This window comes from Candoia aspera, chromosome 4, assembly GCF_035149785.1.
Source record: "Candoia aspera isolate rCanAsp1 chromosome 4, rCanAsp1.hap2, whole genome shotgun sequence".
Classification (NCBI taxonomy): Eukaryota; Metazoa; Chordata; class Lepidosauria; order Squamata; family Boidae; genus Candoia; species Candoia aspera.
Window position 1 is genome coordinate 18,225,226 of NC_086156.1, and position 20,586 is coordinate 18,245,811.

General features: G+C 46.5%; 1 protein-coding gene across 1 annotated transcript in view; it reads right to left on the reverse strand.

Annotated features, from left to right (window-relative positions):
* MYO3A (myosin IIIA) overlaps positions 1–20,586 on the reverse strand; it is a 103,610-nt gene that overhangs the window by 44,459 nt on the left and 38,565 nt on the right. Inside the window, exons 16-21 of the mRNA XM_063301919.1 lie at positions 18,322–18,448; positions 17,061–17,271; positions 15,887–16,034; positions 3,885–4,038; positions 3,016–3,104; positions 1,280–1,409 (exon numbers count right to left, since the gene is read on the reverse strand). Of these exons, the coding sequence (XP_063157989.1) occupies positions 1,280–1,409; positions 3,016–3,104; positions 3,885–4,038; positions 15,887–16,034; positions 17,061–17,271; positions 18,322–18,448 (859 nt within the window). The remainder of the gene's footprint in view (positions 1–1,279; positions 1,410–3,015; positions 3,105–3,884; positions 4,039–15,886; positions 16,035–17,060; positions 17,272–18,321; positions 18,449–20,586) is intronic.

Sequence of the window (20,586 nt, forward strand, 5' to 3'; positions counted from 1 at the left end):
AATTAAAATCAGAGGAGCAGGACCAATCAAAGAAGTTGCAGTCCTGACTGGCTATGTTCAAGGAAGCATGCTCAGTGCCTGCAGAGCAATGGCAAAATATATGATTCATTTCTCTTCGGTAATTTTGTTCATTAGATTTATATCCCACCTTTTCTGCAAGAGCTCAAAGTGGAGTACAGTGTGAAGTCATACAGCCTTCCTTTCCCCAAATTTACTCCCATAACTCCCATCATGGGAGGTAGGCAGGACTAAGAGATGATAACTATGCTATATTCACCCAATACAGGTAGTCCTTGCTTAACAATTCTAATTGGGACTGGAATTTTCATTGCTAAGCAAAGTGGTTAAGCAAAACATCACATGACTGCACCACTTAGTGATGGCAGTCCTGGTAGTCCTGATTGTGGTTGTTAGGCCAGGACCGCACTGTCATTAGGTGAGGACCTTACGCTCCTCCTGCCCTGCTGCACTCGCCTCCACTTCAACTCCCACAATTTTGATCACAGGACCGTGGGGGCACTGCAATGGCCATAACTTTAAAGACTGGTTTTAACTACCATTTGTTCAGCACTGTTGTAACTTAGAATGGTTGTTGAATGGTCATTATGTGAGGACTACCTGTACTTTTTCACTAATTGTACTCCAACACCAGCATCCACCACTGATTGTGCAGTACTAGAATGCACTTTAGAAAAGAGCTCTGGCTTGTGGGTAAATGGCCCCAGGTTCAATCCAGCATTTCCAGATAGGTCTTTCTTATGACACACCTCCCACCCCATGCTGAAAGATAGGCCTGAAATGCTAGACAGTTACAGCCAGTGTGAACTGCCCTTTCCCAATCTGATGCCTTCCAAATATGTTGAACAATGATGGGAGTACTAGCCTAATACATCTGCAGGACATCAGGTTGGGATAGGATGCTGTAGACAATACTGAATCAAATGCAGCAGTGACCTATTCAGAACAAGGCATCTTCTGATTTTTTATCCTCTGAAAGTTGCAAGGGTGTAATGAAAGCTATAGAAGGGTAATGCAGCAGATTGATCCATGTAAGATTTCCCTAAGGAAATTGGAAAATCACAGCTAGAGTGCATGGTCCTGGATAAGGATAAGGCACCAACTGCATGCCCTTCATTGATATTCCTGTAAGGTTACTGTCATGGTTGATAGCTCCTGCTATGTAATTCCATGAGGAAGACTGACCATGGACCTGATGGCCAGCTTTAGGGCAGATAGCAAAGAATACTGGACCTGGCAAAGGTATGGTAGAATTTATTACCCGTTTTTGTAAGGGGTTCGATTACCAGCTGTTGAATCAAGTAATTTTCAGAGGATCGCAGGAGTAGTACAATATCAGCTGGCAAGGTATCTCTGTTTTTGGCTAAGAACCCACTTGCATTATAAAGAACCTGGAATTAAAATACGAAAGGTCAGGAACAGTTATTCACTGTTATTTTTTTTTCATCAACTGCTTCTCTGTTCTTGAATTAGGAAAACAGAAGGTTCTTAGGAGATAAAGTATACTGAGTCTGCCAGAAATCAAAAATAAAAAAACAAGGAAGGTGATGTTCAGCTAGTATATGAATAGTCCGATTCACTTTGGAAGCTCATGGAGGGAAGGTGATTATAAGCCTGCTGTTCAATTAAGTCAATTCAGGATACATACAATATGCAGGGTACTGTAAATATGTGAGGAGGGGAATAGGCCAGCCTACCCAGCAGGAGAGTATTTGGTATGTATATGGGAAACAGCCCTATATTCCAATCGCAGCAAATATGTGAATAAAGCTCTTCCTCAAGACTTGGAGAAAGGCTGGCCTTGAGTTCCTGTTCGCAAAGCTTTACAGTTTGGTTCTTCCTCCTGGACAGTGAATGGGGGCTACAGGAAGGTGAGAAGTAGCCAGCATTAATATTGGATGATACAGCCAGAGAGCAAAATCCTGCTCCCCTTAACATAATGCCAGTGTTCCATCAAGACTAGTGGGGGCTCTGGGATTAAATTGCAATATATAGCACAGGAGGAGCTTTAATTACTGGAATTAAAACTGATGTCTTTATTTGGGGGAGAGGATGTACAAAAAAATTCATTCTTTTTAGGAGAAAGACCCCTGAGAACTGTGAGTCTGCCAGGCAAATGTAGGGGCAATTTGACTATTACCAGCACACAGTTCAGTATGGTTGATCTACAACAGTGTTTTTCAAGCTTGGCCACTTGGAGATGTGTGGACTTCAATTCCCAGAATTGGCTGGGGAATTCTGGGAATTGAAGTCCACACATCTTCAAGTGGCCAAGGCTGAGAAACACTGCTTTACACACTCCAATGCAGCTTCCTCCAAGCATCTCTCAAATTATACTGGACTCCAGTTCTCCCAAGTTGAAGTCCAATACTTCTGGAGAATCCTAGATAAAAGAAAGGCTGTTTAGCTTTAATGTGGGCTTCTCAGATTGGGTCACTGTCTCTTATGCCAATGCAGCCATGAGTAGGATCACTACACATAACAGAAGTAGCCCTAAGGCCTGAGTGACTTATGAGCCTGCATATGCCATGAAGTCTTGAGCACATAAAGGCAGCCACAGTAGTGGTGTTGTGTGAAATGGATCTCAGGCTCCAGTCATAAGCTGCAATGCTCATCAAGTAAGCAGAAGCATACTCTCTCTTTGATAAAACACAACTGAGGTGTTAGAAAAAGGAACTGTTAAAAGAGCTGGTTTCCAACTTCATAATCTTTTATCTTCTGATTTCTTTTTAGTGACTGCACTGCTTATAAATGCTTCAGGGAACAAAGAGCGTATCATGAGTGTTCCGTGATCCCGGAGGAAGATTTTCTTTAACACCTTCATACACGCACACGCACACATAGGGAAGGGTATAAATGAGTTGCACCCAGTAATTATTTGTAACCATTCAAGGTGTAAAAGAAGCTGTTTAGACTTTTGTAATATATTGCAACAGGTTAGCCCACCCTGTTAGAAAATAATCACATTAACAGAGAAGCATTATTCAGTCCTTTTACCTTCCCTGCATAATGGTAAATGCCAAATGTCAAATCAATTCTTTTTGGTCTCCAGAAATATTTTGATTTCAGATTGTCTTCAAACTTTTCTGTAAAGAAAACACACCACTTTTGTAACACCAGCATCATTACCGTAGCTTTTTTATGCCAATGGCTCCCCCCTCCACCATTCCTGTAAATATGCTGATGGATATAGATGCTTTCTTAAGAACTTAAACATTCTGATAAATATTTTGGTGGTATGAAGGAAAATGACTCTGGAAAGGATGCTCTAAACTTCCCTCTGCTTTGGGTTAAACAGAGCAAGACAGATCTGTTTATGGTTCTGCTTGGTATTTCTTCTGAATAAGTAGCTTCTGGAAGTAAAAAATATCAGCTATACAGATACGATTAGCAGGGTGAATATTTTCACCCTGAAGGCATAAGTGAAAACACTTCAATGAGAAATCCATCTCAAAATGGGCAAATCTATCAACTTCAGCTTTGCTCAGTTTGATGTTGTTTCAACCATGGATTTATTCTGCACCAGTCTGCCTTTTTAAAAGAAGTCTATATATAAGTTTATAAATATAATTCCATGGTTATTTCTCCTAAAATATATCCCATTCTCACCTTTTCCTAATCTATGTATTTCTTTAAGCAATTATGTCCTTTTGTTAACAATTTCCCCAACATACATATTTGGGTATGTGCCTGTTCTCCAATCGCCACATTTTTGTATGCGTTTTGGACAAGAGTATAGCATTGCAAAATGCAGATTCTGAAGTGTGAATTAGGTAATTTTGTAATAAATTGTGAAACAATCCTATTTCTTTTCCAACCCTAAAGAAGGCCAATGCATCTTTAAATACAAGCTGGCAAGAGCTTACCAACAAGTGTCTGATCAGTGGCTTGAGGAAAAGAACTTTCTTCATCAAGGAGGGACAGTAATCCCATTGGTTTTTGTAGGAACATATCTAACAGTGGTCTGTTATCGTCATACTCAATAACTCGTGCATCAATGCCTTCATTCAGGTATTCATTCTGTAAGAAATAATAAAAAGTGCTTTTCTGAACTATTTTGTAAATATACCTCAAGTATATGAACAACAGGAAAAAAGAAAATGGGTTTAATAAAAGATCTAAGAAATATGGTCTGAACCTGAACTTCCAGTCAAGCAGTAAATCCTTCTGTCTATCTACTTGACCATCAATCCATGACACAGTTGGGAACAGGAGCCAACAACATCTGGACAGCTATAAGTTTCCTATTCTACAATGTGTATGGAAACCTCAGATGCAAGTCCTGCCTAGTTCCTCATCCCTCCCAGTTTTATAAAATCAGACTAGATTATGCAGAGGAATAGGGAGTAGAGGGAGTCATGCAATTAATTTACATAATTGATTCAACCTGCATCACAGTAATTCTCTTAATATAGAATCTGAAATCAATTTGATACAGAATTTAAAAAAAGAAAAAAGAAAAGAAAAACAGAATTCATGTACTTCCTGCCAATCCAGACTGAAAAATGAGTAAGCCTAGAGACTTGTCCTCAAAGACATACAGGTTGTGGTAGTATAACCATTATCCCAAACGTCCTCACACAGGACTATGGAAAGATGCCAGGGGTCCAATGACGTAATAAGAAAATCCAGTAATGGCTAAAGAGCTGGCTTTAATATTTTCATTCCTGTAAGCACTATTCATCTTTAGCACAGGCTGTGGTAAAAGGATGGTCATTATTATAAAGCTGTAAGGAATCCAGTTTTGTTCAAATTTAAATGGTAACATAAATTATGAACTGAAAAGATGATGTGGACACAGAGTATTAAATCTTTAGCTAATAAAGCATCAGCTGACTTTCTGTCCTCACTGGAGCAGGTTCCTCATTTGGAATGAACTTGAAATCCAATAGAAGAGAGTAGCACACAAACCAACTAAAGCCCTCCAAAACTCTTTAGTAAACCAAAAGACCCAGTAGCCCAAAAATTAAAAACAGGAGTCATCTACAACATACAGTGTAAGGACTGTAACAGCCACTACGTAGCACAGACAGGCAGAAGACTAGCACAGCACATCCATGAACACCAACTAGCAGTCAGAAGACGCAATGAAAACTCCTTAATCTCACAACACATGGACAGACTCAACCACAGTTTCAACTGGGAAATGGTGAGCATCCTAGACGAAGCCAAATCCAAAACCGCTAGGGAATTCCTGGGAGCTTGGCATTCAGACAAAGCAAGCCATCAATAAACACAAAGAAATAAACCATATTTACACACCATTCAAAAGAGACAATAATAAAGCATGTGTCTTTACCAGATCCAGATCAAAAGAAAAACACCAGTTGTACCATTCTGTCCAATAAAATCAGTTCACAATTTAACAACCAGACTTATTTAATCAGCAAGGTAGAACCTAGATTTAGAAGCATGAGGGCATTTTCTTAGTTAGGCATGTAAAATTCTAACCACCTCCAAATGTATTTATGTATCATAACTAGATTCTAGTCATATTTACTCAGCGCTAAGTGTCTGGCTATCCTACTAGTCTTCCACTATTATTCCAACTAGTTTGTTCCAGCAGTTGACTGCCTGGAGGAAAAAGATGTTGTAAGGGAAATACACCCTCTTCTTTGTAAGTCTCCTTTGAGTTGAGATCAATTCCTCAGTTGACAGAGCCATGGAATTTTCTTGGTAACAATATTAAAATAGTTTGCCATTGCACTCTTCTGAGATGTTTTACTGACTTCCAAGTCTAGCCTAAAGTTCTGGGATGTCCTGTCGTCTTCCACCCAAGTCTTGTCTTTCTTAGTTTTGGGGCATCAGCCATGGTCAACTAGCTGCTGCCTAGTCTCTGGCAAATGAACCTGACATGGCTTTGTAGATCAGTTCAGAGAGCCAGTTTGGTCTAGTGGTTAAGGCAACAGGCTAGAAACCAGGAGTCTGAGTTCTAGTCCCCTTAGGCATGAAAGCCTGCTGGGTGACCTTGGGCCAGTCACTTTCTCGCAGCCCAACTCACCTCACAGGGTTGCTGTTGTGGGGAAAATAGGAGGAGTACCCAAGGAGTATTGGGTACGTTCACCACCTTGAGTTATTTATAAAAATAATAAAGGCGGGATAGAAAATAAATAAATAAACAAACATATAGTAACTCTGCATTGTCATTCTGTGCAGCAATGACTTCTCTGTGAAAGCTACAGCAAACACAGTGATTTTGCTCTATGCTACTCCCACTTGAACCTCTTGAGAGCCTTTAATTTCTTCTCAATAGAAATGGGAGAGAAGAGAATATAATCCCTAAATTTAATTAATTTTTACAAAGAACTTTTACCTAAGAAAGTTTGAGCTCTCATGCTGCTTAACTGAAGTGTATCCTCCCTACACCCCACTCCTGCAAAATTAAAGTCCTGACTAAATTGAGGATGATAGAATATAACTCCCCCTTATCCCCTGTCTGACTGGCTAAGCTAATGGGAGATGTGGTCCAAGACACTGGAGGCCACCAAGCTGGTGGTGTCATGCGCTGCCTACCTCTGAATAACATTCAGACGCTGGTTTGCAAAGCAGGTTCTGGTTTATTTCAGGTTAGGTACAACGTTGGTAGAAAAAAGCTGAGAGTGACAGGAGCGCGCCGGTGCGGGGTTTAAATACCCCGCGCCGGTCATCGCCCCCTCGCTCACGGTCACGTCACCCCCCTTTGTCCCATGCGTTGCCCTGCCATTGGTTGAGGGTTTCCAGGATCGCCCATCCTCAGGTTTCCATTCTTCTGCTGATTGCTTTCAGCTGGGCGATCCCCGTTGTATTGTCGCTGATGGCTTGGGTGGCTCCGTGATTAGTTTAGCTATTGTTTGTTAGCCGTTAGTCGTTGTGGGTTGATGGCTACTTAACTTGTGCCCCTTCACTTATTTCCTTGTCATTGTCATGAGTGCCATTGCGCTGATGACTTTAGCTCAACGGCACTCATGACATACTGCCCCCTTTCCGAATAGTGTTCTCCCTCGGGTTTCTGGGTTTTCCCCGTGGAGCTGTCAAAACGCCACATTTTTTTTTTTTTTTTTTTTCAAAGTTCCCGCCGGAGTAGTTGTCGCCCCTCCCTTTGCTCCTCCCTCTACCACGTGCCTTCCCAGGGTGTGTCCATGGTGCGCATGCTCGGGTTCTGACCTGGCGTGCGCATGCTCCAACCACACCCTGTTTGTTTGGCTCAGTTCGGCGAGGCGAGAGGCGTGGCTGGTCGGGTGCTGCTCAGCTCCAGGTAGGGCCCTTCTTTTCTTATTTAGAGTGCGTCGCCTTTGTTGTGTCTCCTGGGCGTTGCCCCCAGGTTGCCCTGTTGACTTGCTTGCCACTCCCTCGCGGCCGGGGGGCGGGGGGAGGGTGCTGGCGATCGTTTGTCACCACCCCGTGGGCCCGGGGCGGGGGGAGTGAGTCCCGGGGGGGGGAAGGTCCACCCAAGTCGCGGGCTTGGGGGGGGCCCTTTCCCTTGGGGCACGGGAGGCGGGGGGGGGCCTGCGGGGGGGGGGTTGGATTTGCTGACCTTGGTTGCGGTTTGTCGGGGTATGCCCGGTGAAATGCTCTGGTCAGGTCAGGCGCGTTAACGTTGTGCGCCGCCACCCATTCCGGGTGGGGGAAGTGTTTCCACCTGACCAGATAGTGTAGAGTTCCTCGTTGCTTGCGGGAGTCGAGGATGTCCCTGATCTCGAAGTGGTGTTGCCCGTCGATCATTAGCGGTGCGGGCTGTGGCGTGCTTGGGTGCCATCGGGAGGTGGTTGCCGGTTTTAGGAGGCTGGTATGGAACACCGGGTGGAGTCTCCGGAGGTTGTGTGGCAGGTCCAGGCGTATTGCTACCGGGTTCACTATTTGCGTGACTCGGAACGGCCCGATGTACTTAGGCCCCAGTTTTTTCGAGGGCTGGGTTGACTTTAGGAACTTGGTGGAGAGATAGGCCATATCTCCCGCCTGGAACGGCGGTTGTTGGCGCCGGTGCTTGTCGGCCTGCTCTTTGTAAGCAGCCTGTGCCTCCTTTAGCGCCGCCGTGATTACTGGCCATGCTTCCGCGATCTTCCGTCCCCAGTCGCTGGCGTCCACCTGGGGTTCCGGGGGTTGAGGTAGCTCCGGTATGGGGACAAAGTCGCGCCCCGAGACTACTTCGAACGGGGTTTTCCCCGTGCTCGTGTGGACGGCGTTGTTGTATGCGACTTCGGCGAACGGGAGCAGTTCAGCCCAGTCGTCTTGGTGGTAGTTCGTATATGATCGTATAAATTGCTCTAAGGTGGCATTAAGAACCTCAGTGGCTCCGTCCGTCTGCGGATGCCAAGCCGTAGATAGGGCCTGTTGGGTCCCCGTCAGCTTCAGGAAGGCCCGCCAGAATTTGGAGGTGAACTGTGTGCCCCTGTCGGTCACCACACGTGCGGGACATCCGTGTAGCCTGTACACGTGGATGAGGAAGAGTTTGGCTAGTTGTTGTGAGGATGGGACCGACGTGCAGGGGATGAAGTGGGCCTGCTTTGAGAAGTAGTCCTTCACCACCCAAATGGCCGTTTTCTTCTGGCTGGGTGGGAGGTCCACTATAAAATCCATAGAGATTTCCTCCCATGGGCGGGAGGGTTCTGCCACTCGTTGCAATAGCCCCGCGGGTTTGCCTGGTGCCCGTTTGGCCCTAGCGCACGTTGGGCAGGACGCCACGTAGGTTTTTACGTCTCGCCTGAGCGCGGGCCACCAGAATTGGCGCCGTGTTAGGTGTAGGGTCTTGAGGAACCCAAAGTGTCCCGCTTGCTTGGCGTCGTGTGACCTATGCAAGATCGCCTGGCGTTGCGAGTCCGGGACGTAGATTCTGCCTTCCCCCCATGCCAGGTCTTGCGCCATCGTTACCTTGTCGGGGTTTGCCAGGAACCAGGGGTCGGTTTTGAGGGCGGCGGCGAGGTCCGTGCGCATTCCCCCTGGTAGTTGCGGTTGGCTTCTTTCCGTCGCCGGTTGTCCCGCCGTCGGCTGCGCCGTAGCGTCGAGTTGCCTCCGTGCACCGCTTCGGGTGGTCACGGCCATTCCCAGTTGCGAGGCGGATAGGACCGTCCCAATGGTGTCTGGGGCGGGCTCTTCGTCTTGGGGCAGCCGGGAGAGGGCGTCGGCCAGGAAGTTCTTCTTGCCCGGCATGAACTTCAGCTGGAAATCAAAGCGGCTGAAGAATTGGGCCCATCGGACCTGTTTTGGGCTAAGGCGTCTAGGCGTTCGTAGGGCCTCGAGGTTCCGGTGGTCCGTCCAGACCTCGAATGGTTGGGTGGCTCCCTCGAGTAGGTGACGCCATGTCTCTAGTGCCGATTTCACCGCGAAGGCTTCTTTCTCCCAGACGTGCCATCGCCTCTCTGTCTCGGAGAACTTCCTTGACAGGTAGGCGCATGGTTTCAGGAGCCCCGTGGAGTCTTTTTGTAGCAGGATGGCTCCCAGGGAGAAGTCTGAGGCGTCGGCTTGGACCACGAACGGCCGTTCTGGGTCCGGGTGTGCGAGGATTGGCTCCGTCGTGAACAGCGCTTTCAGCTTGTCGAATGCGGTCTGGCACGCGGGAGTCCAATTCAGCACTGTGCCTGGGTTCTTGGCGCGTCGGGTGTCCCCCACCCCTTTGGTTTTGAGGAGGTCCGTTAAGGGGAGGGCTATCTCAGCGAACCCCCGGGCGAAGGACCTGTAGAAATTCGCGAATCCCAGGAAGCTCTGTAGTTGCCGTCTGTTGCGGGGCCGCTCCCAGTTTAGCACCGCTTCGACTTTTGCGGGGTCCATTTCGATGCCGTCCCCGGAGATTCGATACCCCAAATAGTCTAGGCGCTCTTTGTGAAACTCGCACTTTGTAGGCTTTGCGTAGAGCTGCGCCCTTCTGAGCTTGTCGAGGACTTGCCTGACTAAGGTTACGTGTTCCTCGTGTGTTTTTGTGTAAATGAGGACGTCGTCGATGTAGACCAGGACCCCTTTAAACAGATGTTCATGCAGTACCTCATTGATGAGCTGCATGAACACCCCAGGGGCCCCCGCGAGTCCGAAGGGCAGTACCTTGTACTGGAAGGCGCCTAGGGGGCAGTTAAACGCCGTCTTCCATTCGTCCCCCTCCCTGATTCGGATGCGATAGTACGCTTCGCGAAGGTCCAATTTGGAAAAGACTTTGCCCGTGGAGAGGTGGGCGAGCATGTCCTTTACCAGGGGTAAGGGGTATTTGTTGGACAGGGAAGCCGCGTTTAGGCCCCGGTAGTCGGTGCAGAGCCGTAGGGTCCCGTCTTTCTTCTCCCGGAATAAGACGGGGGCTCCGACCGGTGAGCATGCTGGCTCTATGAATCCCCTGTCTAGGTTTTTATCGATGAACTCCCGGAGGGTTGCCATCTCCTTCGGGGTCATCGAATAGATCTTTGGTCTAGGTAGGGGGACGTCGGGCAGTAGGTCGATCCGGCAATCCGTCTTGCGGTGGGGGGGTAGTTGGTCTGCCTCTGCCTCTCCGAAGACCTCGGAGAAGTCGGCGTATTGTTCTGGTAGGTCTGCTGTGGTAGCGGCGTTGTCTTGTGTGGTCGCCTCCGCTCGTCCTACCGTGGGGTTGCTTTTGCCAGCTGGTGCTGGTGCTCGATACTCGCCGTCGCCGAATGTGAAGGTGCGGGTCGCCCAGTTGATCCGCGGGTTGTTTTTCGCGAGCCATGGCATCCCCAGGACTGCAATGGGCCGTCCGATGGGCGTGACTACGAACGATGTGCGCTCGGTGTGAGTGCCCATTTGCAGGGTGACCGGCTCGGTTTGTAGCGTGGCTGGTTTCCCTCCCGCTGTAGAGCCGTCCAGCTGGTGGAATGCCAGCGGCGTGGGGAGGGGGAAGCAGCGGAGGTCGAGTTTGGCAACTAGGTCGGGGTGGATGAGGTTTTTTGAGCACCCCGAGTCCACTAGTGCCGCGGCCGTGGTGGCTCCGTTGCCGGCAGAGAGTTGGATTGCTGCCAATATTACGGAGCTTTTGTCGTTTCGTTGAGGTGGTCCGCGTTGCTGTCCCACCGCCTGCCTTGCCACGCGTCTCAGAGCAGGCGGGGAGCATTTCCCGCCGGCTGGTCGGGGTCGGTATTGTCCTCTTCCCCCCAGTACGCATCCCAGCCCTCTTCCGGTGTCGCTGTGGCCACGGTCATTCGGCGGTGAGGGGGCGGCCCCGGGTTGGGTGGTTTGGGGCTAATTTTCGGGGCGGGCTTGGGCGCGCTGGTCGGCGGTCGGTTGGCGAAGCAATCCGCCGTCTTGTGCCCTAATTTGCCACACCTCCCGCAGGGCTCCCGGTTGAACCTCTTTTTTGGGTATATGGGGCCGGCCATCCCCCCGTGTGGTGCGGGTACCTTTTTCCCGACATAGTTTGTGTCTTCCGTGGTTGTCATAAGGAAGGTGCGGTGCGCGTGTTCGGCTCTCCCCGCGAGGTGGATCCACCCATGTAACGTTTCTGGGTCGTCGCGGTAGAGGGCCCATTGGAGAACGTCGCGGTTGAGCCCCCTTTTGAAGATTTCCAGCAGGGTGGTCTCAGACCAGTCGCAGACCTTTCCCGCGAGGGCTTTGAACTCCAGGGCGTAGTCAGGGACCGTGCGTGTGCCCTGTTTAAGTCTCTGGAGTGCGCTTTTCGCCCGTACTTTAGCTAGGGGGTCTTCGAAGTAGTTTTTCATCTCTTTGATGAAAGCAGGGAAGGTGGCGAGGGCGGGGGAGCTGGACTCGTACAGTTGGACGTACCAGTCCGCCGCCCTGTCTTGGAGTTTGATCGCCACGGCGGCGATCTTGTCGGCCTCGGAGTCATAGGAGTGTCCGTGCCTCCCCATGAACTCCCTAGCGTTGGTGATGAAAAACGAGAGTTTTGAGGGGGTCCCATCGAAGAAGATGGGGAAGTCCTTTGGGGCCCGGGCGTTTTGTGCGGCCCCGCCTCTCGCTTCCTGGGGTGTGGTGTCGGCCGCCTGTGCCGTCTGCTGGCTCTCCGCTGGCCCGTGTGGGTTCGGTGCTTCGCTCGGGGTGTGGGCTTGTGCGGGGACGTCGTTGGGTGGCGTGGGGGGCATAAGCGCCTGGAGCATGGTCCGGAGTTCCGTCAGCTGAGCCCGCATGGCCGCGAGTTCAGCTCGTGCCTCCTCGTCCACAGCCCGCGCCGCCGCTGGGGCCGGTTCCGTTGGCGCGGCCTCGGGGGTGGGTTGCCGGTGGGGTTCATCGTCCCTCCGCCGCGGGTCCGCTTCCTCCTCCGTCTGATGGGTGTCTCCGTCGTCCTCCTCCGTGTTGAGCACCGTGGGGCTGTCGCTCCACGCCCGTTGCTGGGGTGCGATGTGGGGCGCGGGGTCCTCCGCTGGTTTCGGAAGTCGTGCTGCTCCCTCCCGCGGTCGGGTTGCCTCCGTCGCCATCTCCCCTTGGGGTTGGAGCTGAGGCTCGGGTCGGGTGGGGTGGGCGTCCATGGCTCCGGGAGTCCGCGGTGCCTCTGGCCTCGGTCGGTCCTCCTCTGTCTCTTGCCGCGCGGCTCGCCCTCCTTGCCCGCGCCGTTCCGGCCTCATCTTGCTGGTCTTCTCGCCGTCTACTCCTCCCTCGGCTCGTTGTCGTCCGGTGGGGCTCGGCGAGGCTGAGTTTATGACTCTCAGCTTTATGTCATGCGCTGCCTACCTCTGAATAACATTCAGACGCTGGTTTGCAAAGCAGGTTCTGGTTTATTTCAGGTTAGGTACAACGTTGGTAGAAAAAAGCTGAGAGTGACAGGAGCGCGCCGGTGCGGGGTTTAAATACCCCGCGCCGGTCATCGCCCCCTCGCTCACGGTCACGTCACCCCCCTTTGTCCCATGCGTTGCCCTGCCATTGGTTGAGGGTTTCCAGGATCGCCCATCCTCAGGTTTCCATTCTTCTGCTGATTGCTTTCAGCTGGGCGATCCCCGTTGTATTGTCGCTGATGGCTTGGGTGGCTCCGTGATTAGTTTAGCTATTGTTTGTTAGCCGTTAGTCGTTGTGGGTTGATGGCTACTTAACTTGTGCCCCTTCACTTATTTCCTTGTCATTGTCATGAGTGCCATTGCGCTGATGACTTTAGCTCAACGGCACTCATGACAGGTGGGTACTGTGCTATTCTTATCCTAACAGCCAGGAACCATGCTGAGACAAGGAATAGGTCTCTAGTGTTTTATTACTGCTACATAGACAGAAAATCCTAACAAACTGAAGAAGCGTGGGAAAAACCCAGACAGATAAACCCCAAAGGTTAAGGCGGGTCTGAACTGTGTCTCGTTGAATGGCTGCTTAACTCCTCAGTACTACGCATGCGTTTTCCCCCCTGAATAGAGGCCCCCTCCTGCTCACCATCAGTACTCATGACAATTCTGTCTCCAAGTTACAGGACTGATCTGAAAAGTTACACAACCATCCACAGCCTGAGCATGCTCAGAATCCTATGTGACTATGGAATTTAATGGCACTTCTTTCCCTAGTGTATAGAGGAAAGCAAACTTGGTTTGCATGATAAACCAGGATCACATTACAAATGCTATGTCCCAACAATTTCCCTGGAAACTGTTGCCCAGTCCTCTGTAGGGAGTTGAGGGAAATTCCTTACAAAAGAATGTAAGAGTAATCCTGCTGGATCAGGCCAAGGCTCATCTTAGTTCAGAATTTTGTTTCTCACACCAAATGTCTCTGAGATGCTCACAAGCAGGAGATGCGACATTCCCACTGTTGTTCCCCTATATTTGATTTCTGGAGGTAACACAGAGGTAACATTTCATCAAGGTAACTCTTCAAGACTAATAGCCCTTGTTGGAGGTATGCTGCCCCCAGCACAGAGGTAACACTTTCATTAATTTACCCAATATTTTTTTAAAGCCATCCAAGTTAGTGGTCGTCCCCACATTTTGTGGAAATTAACTCCGCAGGTCAATTATGTGCTCTGTGAAGAAGGTAAGTCAGTGAGGCTGGCCTCCAAAGCATACAGAGAAAAACCCCAAAGTTGCTAGTTGGCACGGGGAAAAAGTCTAGTGCCAAAGAGCAAACTGACAAATTGTCCGACCTGGCATTTCTCCATGAGCTTTCTATTCTGATGTTTTCTGCCCTCATGACTACTTCACTCCCCAGTTTTGACCAGTCATGTGCTTGCTTCTACTTCTTCCCTTTGAGCTGCTCTTCAGTAGACTCTAAGAGTGCAGGCCTCAGACCTCATTCCCACCAAAACCCCGCCAGAAATGTAACAGAAAAGGATGAAGCAAGGGACATCCACCAGAAAAACAAAACAGTAGTCCATGATGCATGCTGTCTGTGCTTTCTGAGGTAGAGGAGAGCATGTTCAGGAGTCCTGGGCCCCAGCAGAAGGAATTTGGAGGAAGTTTGCATCTAATAATCTATGCCCGTGGACCAGACCACAATGAGAGATTGATTGTATCTTCTTAAATTCAGGAGAGGGACAAAGCAGAGTAAGTCTTGTGTGTATCCCATTTCAATCCATGGAGCCCTGAGAGGAATTAAAAGGCTCCCATTGAAATTACTGGCTCTGGGTAAAAACACTCATCTTAAGGGCTGAAAATGCATTGCAACGTTTTGTTCTGCACAATGAACAAAGCAGCTTCATCAATTTGGGGCTTCTGTAACATTTGTTCTTTCTCCCCAGCGGAGAACACGTTCCTAAGCAAATACCCCAATTACTATTTTAATCAGCTAAATATTCCTTTTTCATCCTTTTCCTAAACTCCACAAGTCTGCTTACTGACTCATCTAGTTCATTCATTTTTAGTAATTGTACCATTTTGTTTTACACCCATCTTAAAAATCAAATACACTGTACTGTTGCATTAAATTATCCATCTTTCAAATTAACATGGGATATTTCCTACATGAAATAAAACTGCCATTTCCTAGTCCCAACTGAAAATTCATAGTTAATATGCTTGCTCGCAAATTATTAAGGAAGTTCTTTTTGAAAAAGAACGGCTCAGTGTGTGGTGTCCATCTTTATTTTTGCTCTTGAACCATAAATTACACTGTATGCCTTATTCCACATCAAAACAAAATTGCATTTGCACCAAATCTATTATCACTTCATTCTGTTGCCTGGATACTCTAAATGAGAAGCTTAATGCATTTTCAGATGGACATTTAACTTGCGGAAAGTAATCAAACAATTGTGCACAGAATAAACACACACATACACACACAAATAAAAAAAACCCCAAAGCTTTCTTCCAACTTTACGTTTTATCTTCCAAGGAAGCTGCCGATTACCTTTGCTAGATAAAAATCTACGTATTCAAGAAGTATCAAGTTCTTTCTTTCAGTCTCTTTCTGACTGCTTACACCACAGCATTTCATGCTCTTGCACACAATTGCTCCTTAATGAAAAATAGTCTATGCTCCTCATATATAAAAAGGCTCCTGCCTGACCATCCTACTTCTTCCACGTTTACCAGCCACACATGCTGCTGATAGCATGTTCAGGGAGCATGAGATATGGCCTGGACATGATTAGGTCCCCTTCTCTCATTTGCTGCATGAGTGGCACGTTGGGAGCCTCAGGCAAGACTGATGTTCCTCGATCAGTGAATGAAAACTATTCATTTGGACATCACTACTGAGACTTCCTGTTCCTTACACACTCTTAAAAGGCAGCACTACCCACCTACCTTTTCACCTAGTTTTGGCCAATGTTTCAGTTTTGTTTTGTTTTTTTTGTTATCTTAAAACTGAAAAGTTGTTTTGTTTTTTAAAGCTCCTTTGAGTTATGAGAAGGAGCCATTCCCCAACCTTCTGTTGGATATGTGAAAGCTCCAGTGGACAGACTTTTGGACCTCGACTAAAACCTTCCTCAGCAGCATGAGCTGTGTCCCCAGGTCCTTCAATAGCCCTTACAGTGTCACAAATGGAGAAAGGTACACACATGCACTCATGTCCACGTGATCATGCCTACCTGTTCCCATGCGAAGATATGCTGGTTGAAGTAAAACTGAATCTGTTCATTGGCAATATTGATACAGAGCTGCTCGAAAGAATTTTTTTTGAAGTTTTCAAAACCAAAGATATCAAGAATTCCAATGTTCAGCCCTTCATCACTTCCCCTGAAAATACAAAGGCTGTGCATTATATTTTAGTCCCACTTAGTTATTTCATATCAACTTCAGTGAAGACTCTGGTTTAAAATACTTGGGAATTATGTTAGGCAGAAACTGGCAGAGTCTAATGGTCAACATTTTGAAAGGGCTGATTATCAGATGCTAAATGTCCCAACTACAAGAATTGATTTCTGAAAGCAGAGGGGCTACAGAATCAGTTGCCCTGTTGTCAGTGCTCTTGGGCAAAGCATATATAACACATAAGTATGTGTATATCCTGTCAATAATCTTGCATTTTTTTCCATTTTTATTTTGGTCTTTATTTATTTAAACAGAACAAACAGAAAAGAAAAAGAAGAAAAAGAAAAAAATATTAAGGATATGCATGTATATGTGTTTACACAGTTGTAAACACATTACAGGGAGGGACGCGGTGGCGCTGCGGGTTAAACCGCTGAGCTGTCGATCGGAAGGTCGGCGGTTCGAAACCGCGCGGCGGGGTGAGCTCCCGTTGCTCGTCCCAGCTCCTGCACACCAAGCAGTTCGAAAACATGCAAATGTGAGTAGATCAATAGGTACCGCTTCGGCGGGAAGGTAACGGCGTTCCGTGAGTCATGCTGGTCACATGACCCGGAAGTGTCCTATGGACAACGCCGGCTCCAAGGCTTTGAAACGGAGATGAGCACCGCCCCCTAGAGTCGGATTCGACTGGACTTTACGTCAAGGGAAACCTTTACCTTTACCTAAACACATTACAACCTTTGAAACCTTTGAAAGGCTCTGCATGGAAGAAAATGGTTATGCTTTGCTTGTTTCCTCCACCAGGCAGAGGACATACTATACCAGTGTTTCTCAATCTTGGCAACTTTAAGATGTGTGGACTTCAACCCCAAGAACTCCCAAGGCTGGCTGGGGAATTCTGGGAGTTGAAGTCCACACGTCTTAAAGTTGCTGAGATTGAGAAACATTGTTCTATGCTGATAGCCAATTCATAAAACCATCTCAATTCCCAGGGGGTGGAGGGAATCTCACCTTAAACCTGTAGTTGGTTTGAGCAGGGCATTAATATGATTGACTATCCAACTAAACAGCCACCCATACAATGCTTTGGCTGTAGCATCTCTCACATCAGTAGCTTTTTCCATTGTGTTGGGTCGTATAATTGTTTCCCCTCGGGTAACCACACAATGAGAGGTTAGGGCTTCTTGCAACTCATCTGCTTGGATACACAGCAAGGAAGCAGCTGGAAATCAAATAAATGGTGTTACCTCCACTTTTCCATGGGTCTGTTAAGGAAGGAGACACTACTTAATTTTGCATGGATACCCTTCCTAAGACACCCTTTGGCAATGTTAAAGGAATCTCAGAATCTGAACATTACTTGTGCTTCCCATTCTTATCCAAGATTATAATCTATTGTGGCAAAGGAGTTCTTCAAATGAAAGGATGAAGACTGGCCCAAAGAAAGTGCAAAGAAATATGACTCAATCAATATACAGAGTAAAATTATCCAATGTGCTAACAAATTTAGCTTCCTGGAGTGCCAATATTATATAGTCAAAAGGCACTCCCAAGCCCACATGAGAGAGGTCTCAGCAGGATCCCAAGATCTGCAGAAACAAAATATTTTAACCTAATGAGGAATATGTCCGTCTTTCTTCTCTTTCTGGCCTCTCTCTCTTTCTCTATTTTTGATACTCCTTTCTCCCTAAGCAGAAAGCTGCAGTGAAAGGAATTACATTACTTATCAAAATGTCTGGATTGATTGCCTGGTACTTTCAGCCCTGGGGTTACAGCTTGCCTATCCTACATCAAATCTTTCATGGCTTCACAGTGCAATGTTATGCAAATTTTTCACTAGGACTTGAAACTTTTTCTTAAGTGTCACCAGAGGAAAGACCCTGTTACACTTTTAGGCATTCATGAGGTTAATTTGGCCAAACCAGGGCCCCATTTGTTGATAAAGTCAGTAAGATTGGACTCCAGTCTTGAAGAATTTTACCAGCAATATTCTGCCACATTCAGATTGATTCAAGTTTCATAATGAACAAGACAGCTGACTAAGGCTGTAATGCCAGACATAGGAAACTGGGTATCCTCCAGATGCTTTTGACTACAAGTGCTGCAATCCCTTGACATTGACCATTTTGGGAAAGACTGTAACAGTTAAAGTTGAAAGTATTTGGAGGGCACCAAGTTATCCATGTTCGATATGTACACTTCCCTGACAGCAAGCCCTACTGAATTCCAAGAAACGTATTGCCAGTCTTTTTTAAAAGGAAGAGTAACTCACAATTCTCCAGAGGCAGTGGATTGGAAATTATGCTCTTGTCAATCATGTATTCAGTTACCACTGATGAAAATTCAATGTTACCCACATTTAAAATGGCAGCAAGTACACTGTATACGCACCCTAGTTCCTGAAAGGTAAGTGTACAAAAGCATTCCAATTCAGAGTTTTAAAACAGACAGAACAGAGAATGGTCAGTTAATCCTGATTTTGTGTATATCGAAAAATTCAAAGTGAATTGAAGGAGATGCAGCTATTAGAAAATGCTGATTTTTCGATATACACAAAATCAGTATTCTCTAATAGCTGCATCTCCTTCAATTCACTTTAACCTTAACCCAAAGGATGTCATTTGAACATTAAAAATGTAGGGTCACCCAGGTAAACTTGCAGAGTTAGGATGGCTTCTTGACAGATGTCTCTTTTGGTCCTCACTTTTTTTGAATTACAATTCCCACCACTCTCACCCTGGCTCCTTCTAGCTATTTTGAACTACAATGTAATTCTGAACCTTGCCATTGCTCATGCTTATAACAATACACTCTATTTTGTTGATTTGTTTGAAATAAACCCACAGAAAAAAATTGACTTAAGTCTCTCTTTTTCCGTAATTGGGTTTGTGTTTACTGAAAGCAGGTCCTTGATGCTGCAAGACCAAATGACAAATAAAGGAAAAAGTTTTTTTTTAAATTAAATCACATGTAAATCTTAATCTAGCTCAAGTTTGCATCCTGGCTAAGTACAACTGCTAAGTGCAATACTGTGTTTGGTTATAGCTCAACACAGCACAGGAACCCAATATATAATGCATTTTGCTTTTCTTGCACTGTGCAATACAGGTGTTTACATAAAATAGCCACTATGTTTCTAAATTATTCTGGGACTGACTTTATTATGCCAATTTTGGTCATCCCACAGTAGCACATATATTGCAGCTGACATCTTAGGGCTATTCCCCTATAAGCATTAAATATGGCTCAATCTAATTTGTATGGCATGAATGCTATTTATTCCCAGCAGCCTCTCCCTCCCCTCCTCCCCACCTTTTAATTGGATTTGCCACATAACCTTTAGTCTGATTTTATGATGCAAAGTGACATCTGGGCTATAAATGAATTTATTAGGGGAACACACTGCTTCCCTGTGAAAAACGAAGTGTTTTTCTTCAATACTCAGGGGGTTATTTTGTCTATTTTGTAGCAGTCCATGTTGGATGTTTTCTAAATTCAGCAGAATTTTTGGTTTGTTGGTTATATTTCTGCAGACATCACTCTTCTGGTACTGGGCATTTCTGTTTACCATCAGCTAGTTGAAGGGGGGCTGTCAATGGAGGTAGAGTATCTACAAACACCATCTTAAGAGTTCAAGAGGAGGGTAAGTTAAACAAGCCAGGCTTTTGTACGTGGGAAAATAAAAACAAAACCTGAAATGTAAAAATAAGACATACGTTGCTCATTCCACCTTCTTCTCTCTCCAAGACTAACGTTGATTGATGCCAAAATTATATAATTAGAATTATATAATTCTAAGCTATTGCAGCAGCTAGTCCATTAAACAAAGGTGATCTTGAACACTATGAAAGGATTAGGTCACTGAAAAGATGCTTATTGATTTTTTGAGATTTTGTACTGCACCCAATGGATTTCAACAGCGTTAAATATAGTTAGGCCAAAGAGATCAAGTAGAGTTGATTTTACATCTGCTCAAAACTTAGGAGTTTGTTTGTTTATTTAGGTCCTACTTTCATGTTTTGGAGACATGTTCTTAACCTCTTCACTACCATTGCTCTCAGGAGCTTGCTTGCCCTGGAAAGAGCTGGTGATCAGCACCTGCAATTGTCATACTTGCAGTCATTACTGCTCAGTTGTTCATTTCTTTCTTGGTTAAATGATGGGTAAGTGAGAAAGAGACCACACAAAGAGATACACCTAGGAAACACGGACTTCTGTGTGTATCCAATCATGCTAACTCTTGACATAACCTCTCCTCGCTAGCCATGTGTCACCACTGATCAGAGATTCAATACCCCTGGCATAAATATTCTTGGAAAACTATTCAGGTCCCAACATCCTTGAAAAGCCATGAGCAAGGAAAGGTCCCTACCAAAGTGTTTTATTCAACATTGCCCAAAATATTTCTGAAGTCAGTATGCAGAATTCTACAATCTGCTTCCTTCTTGATATGCTGGGATTGAAATTCCTAGAATTTAAAATAACCCAGGCAGAATGGGTGTATGGAAGTGGAAAAAAACGGATACAAGGCCTGGTA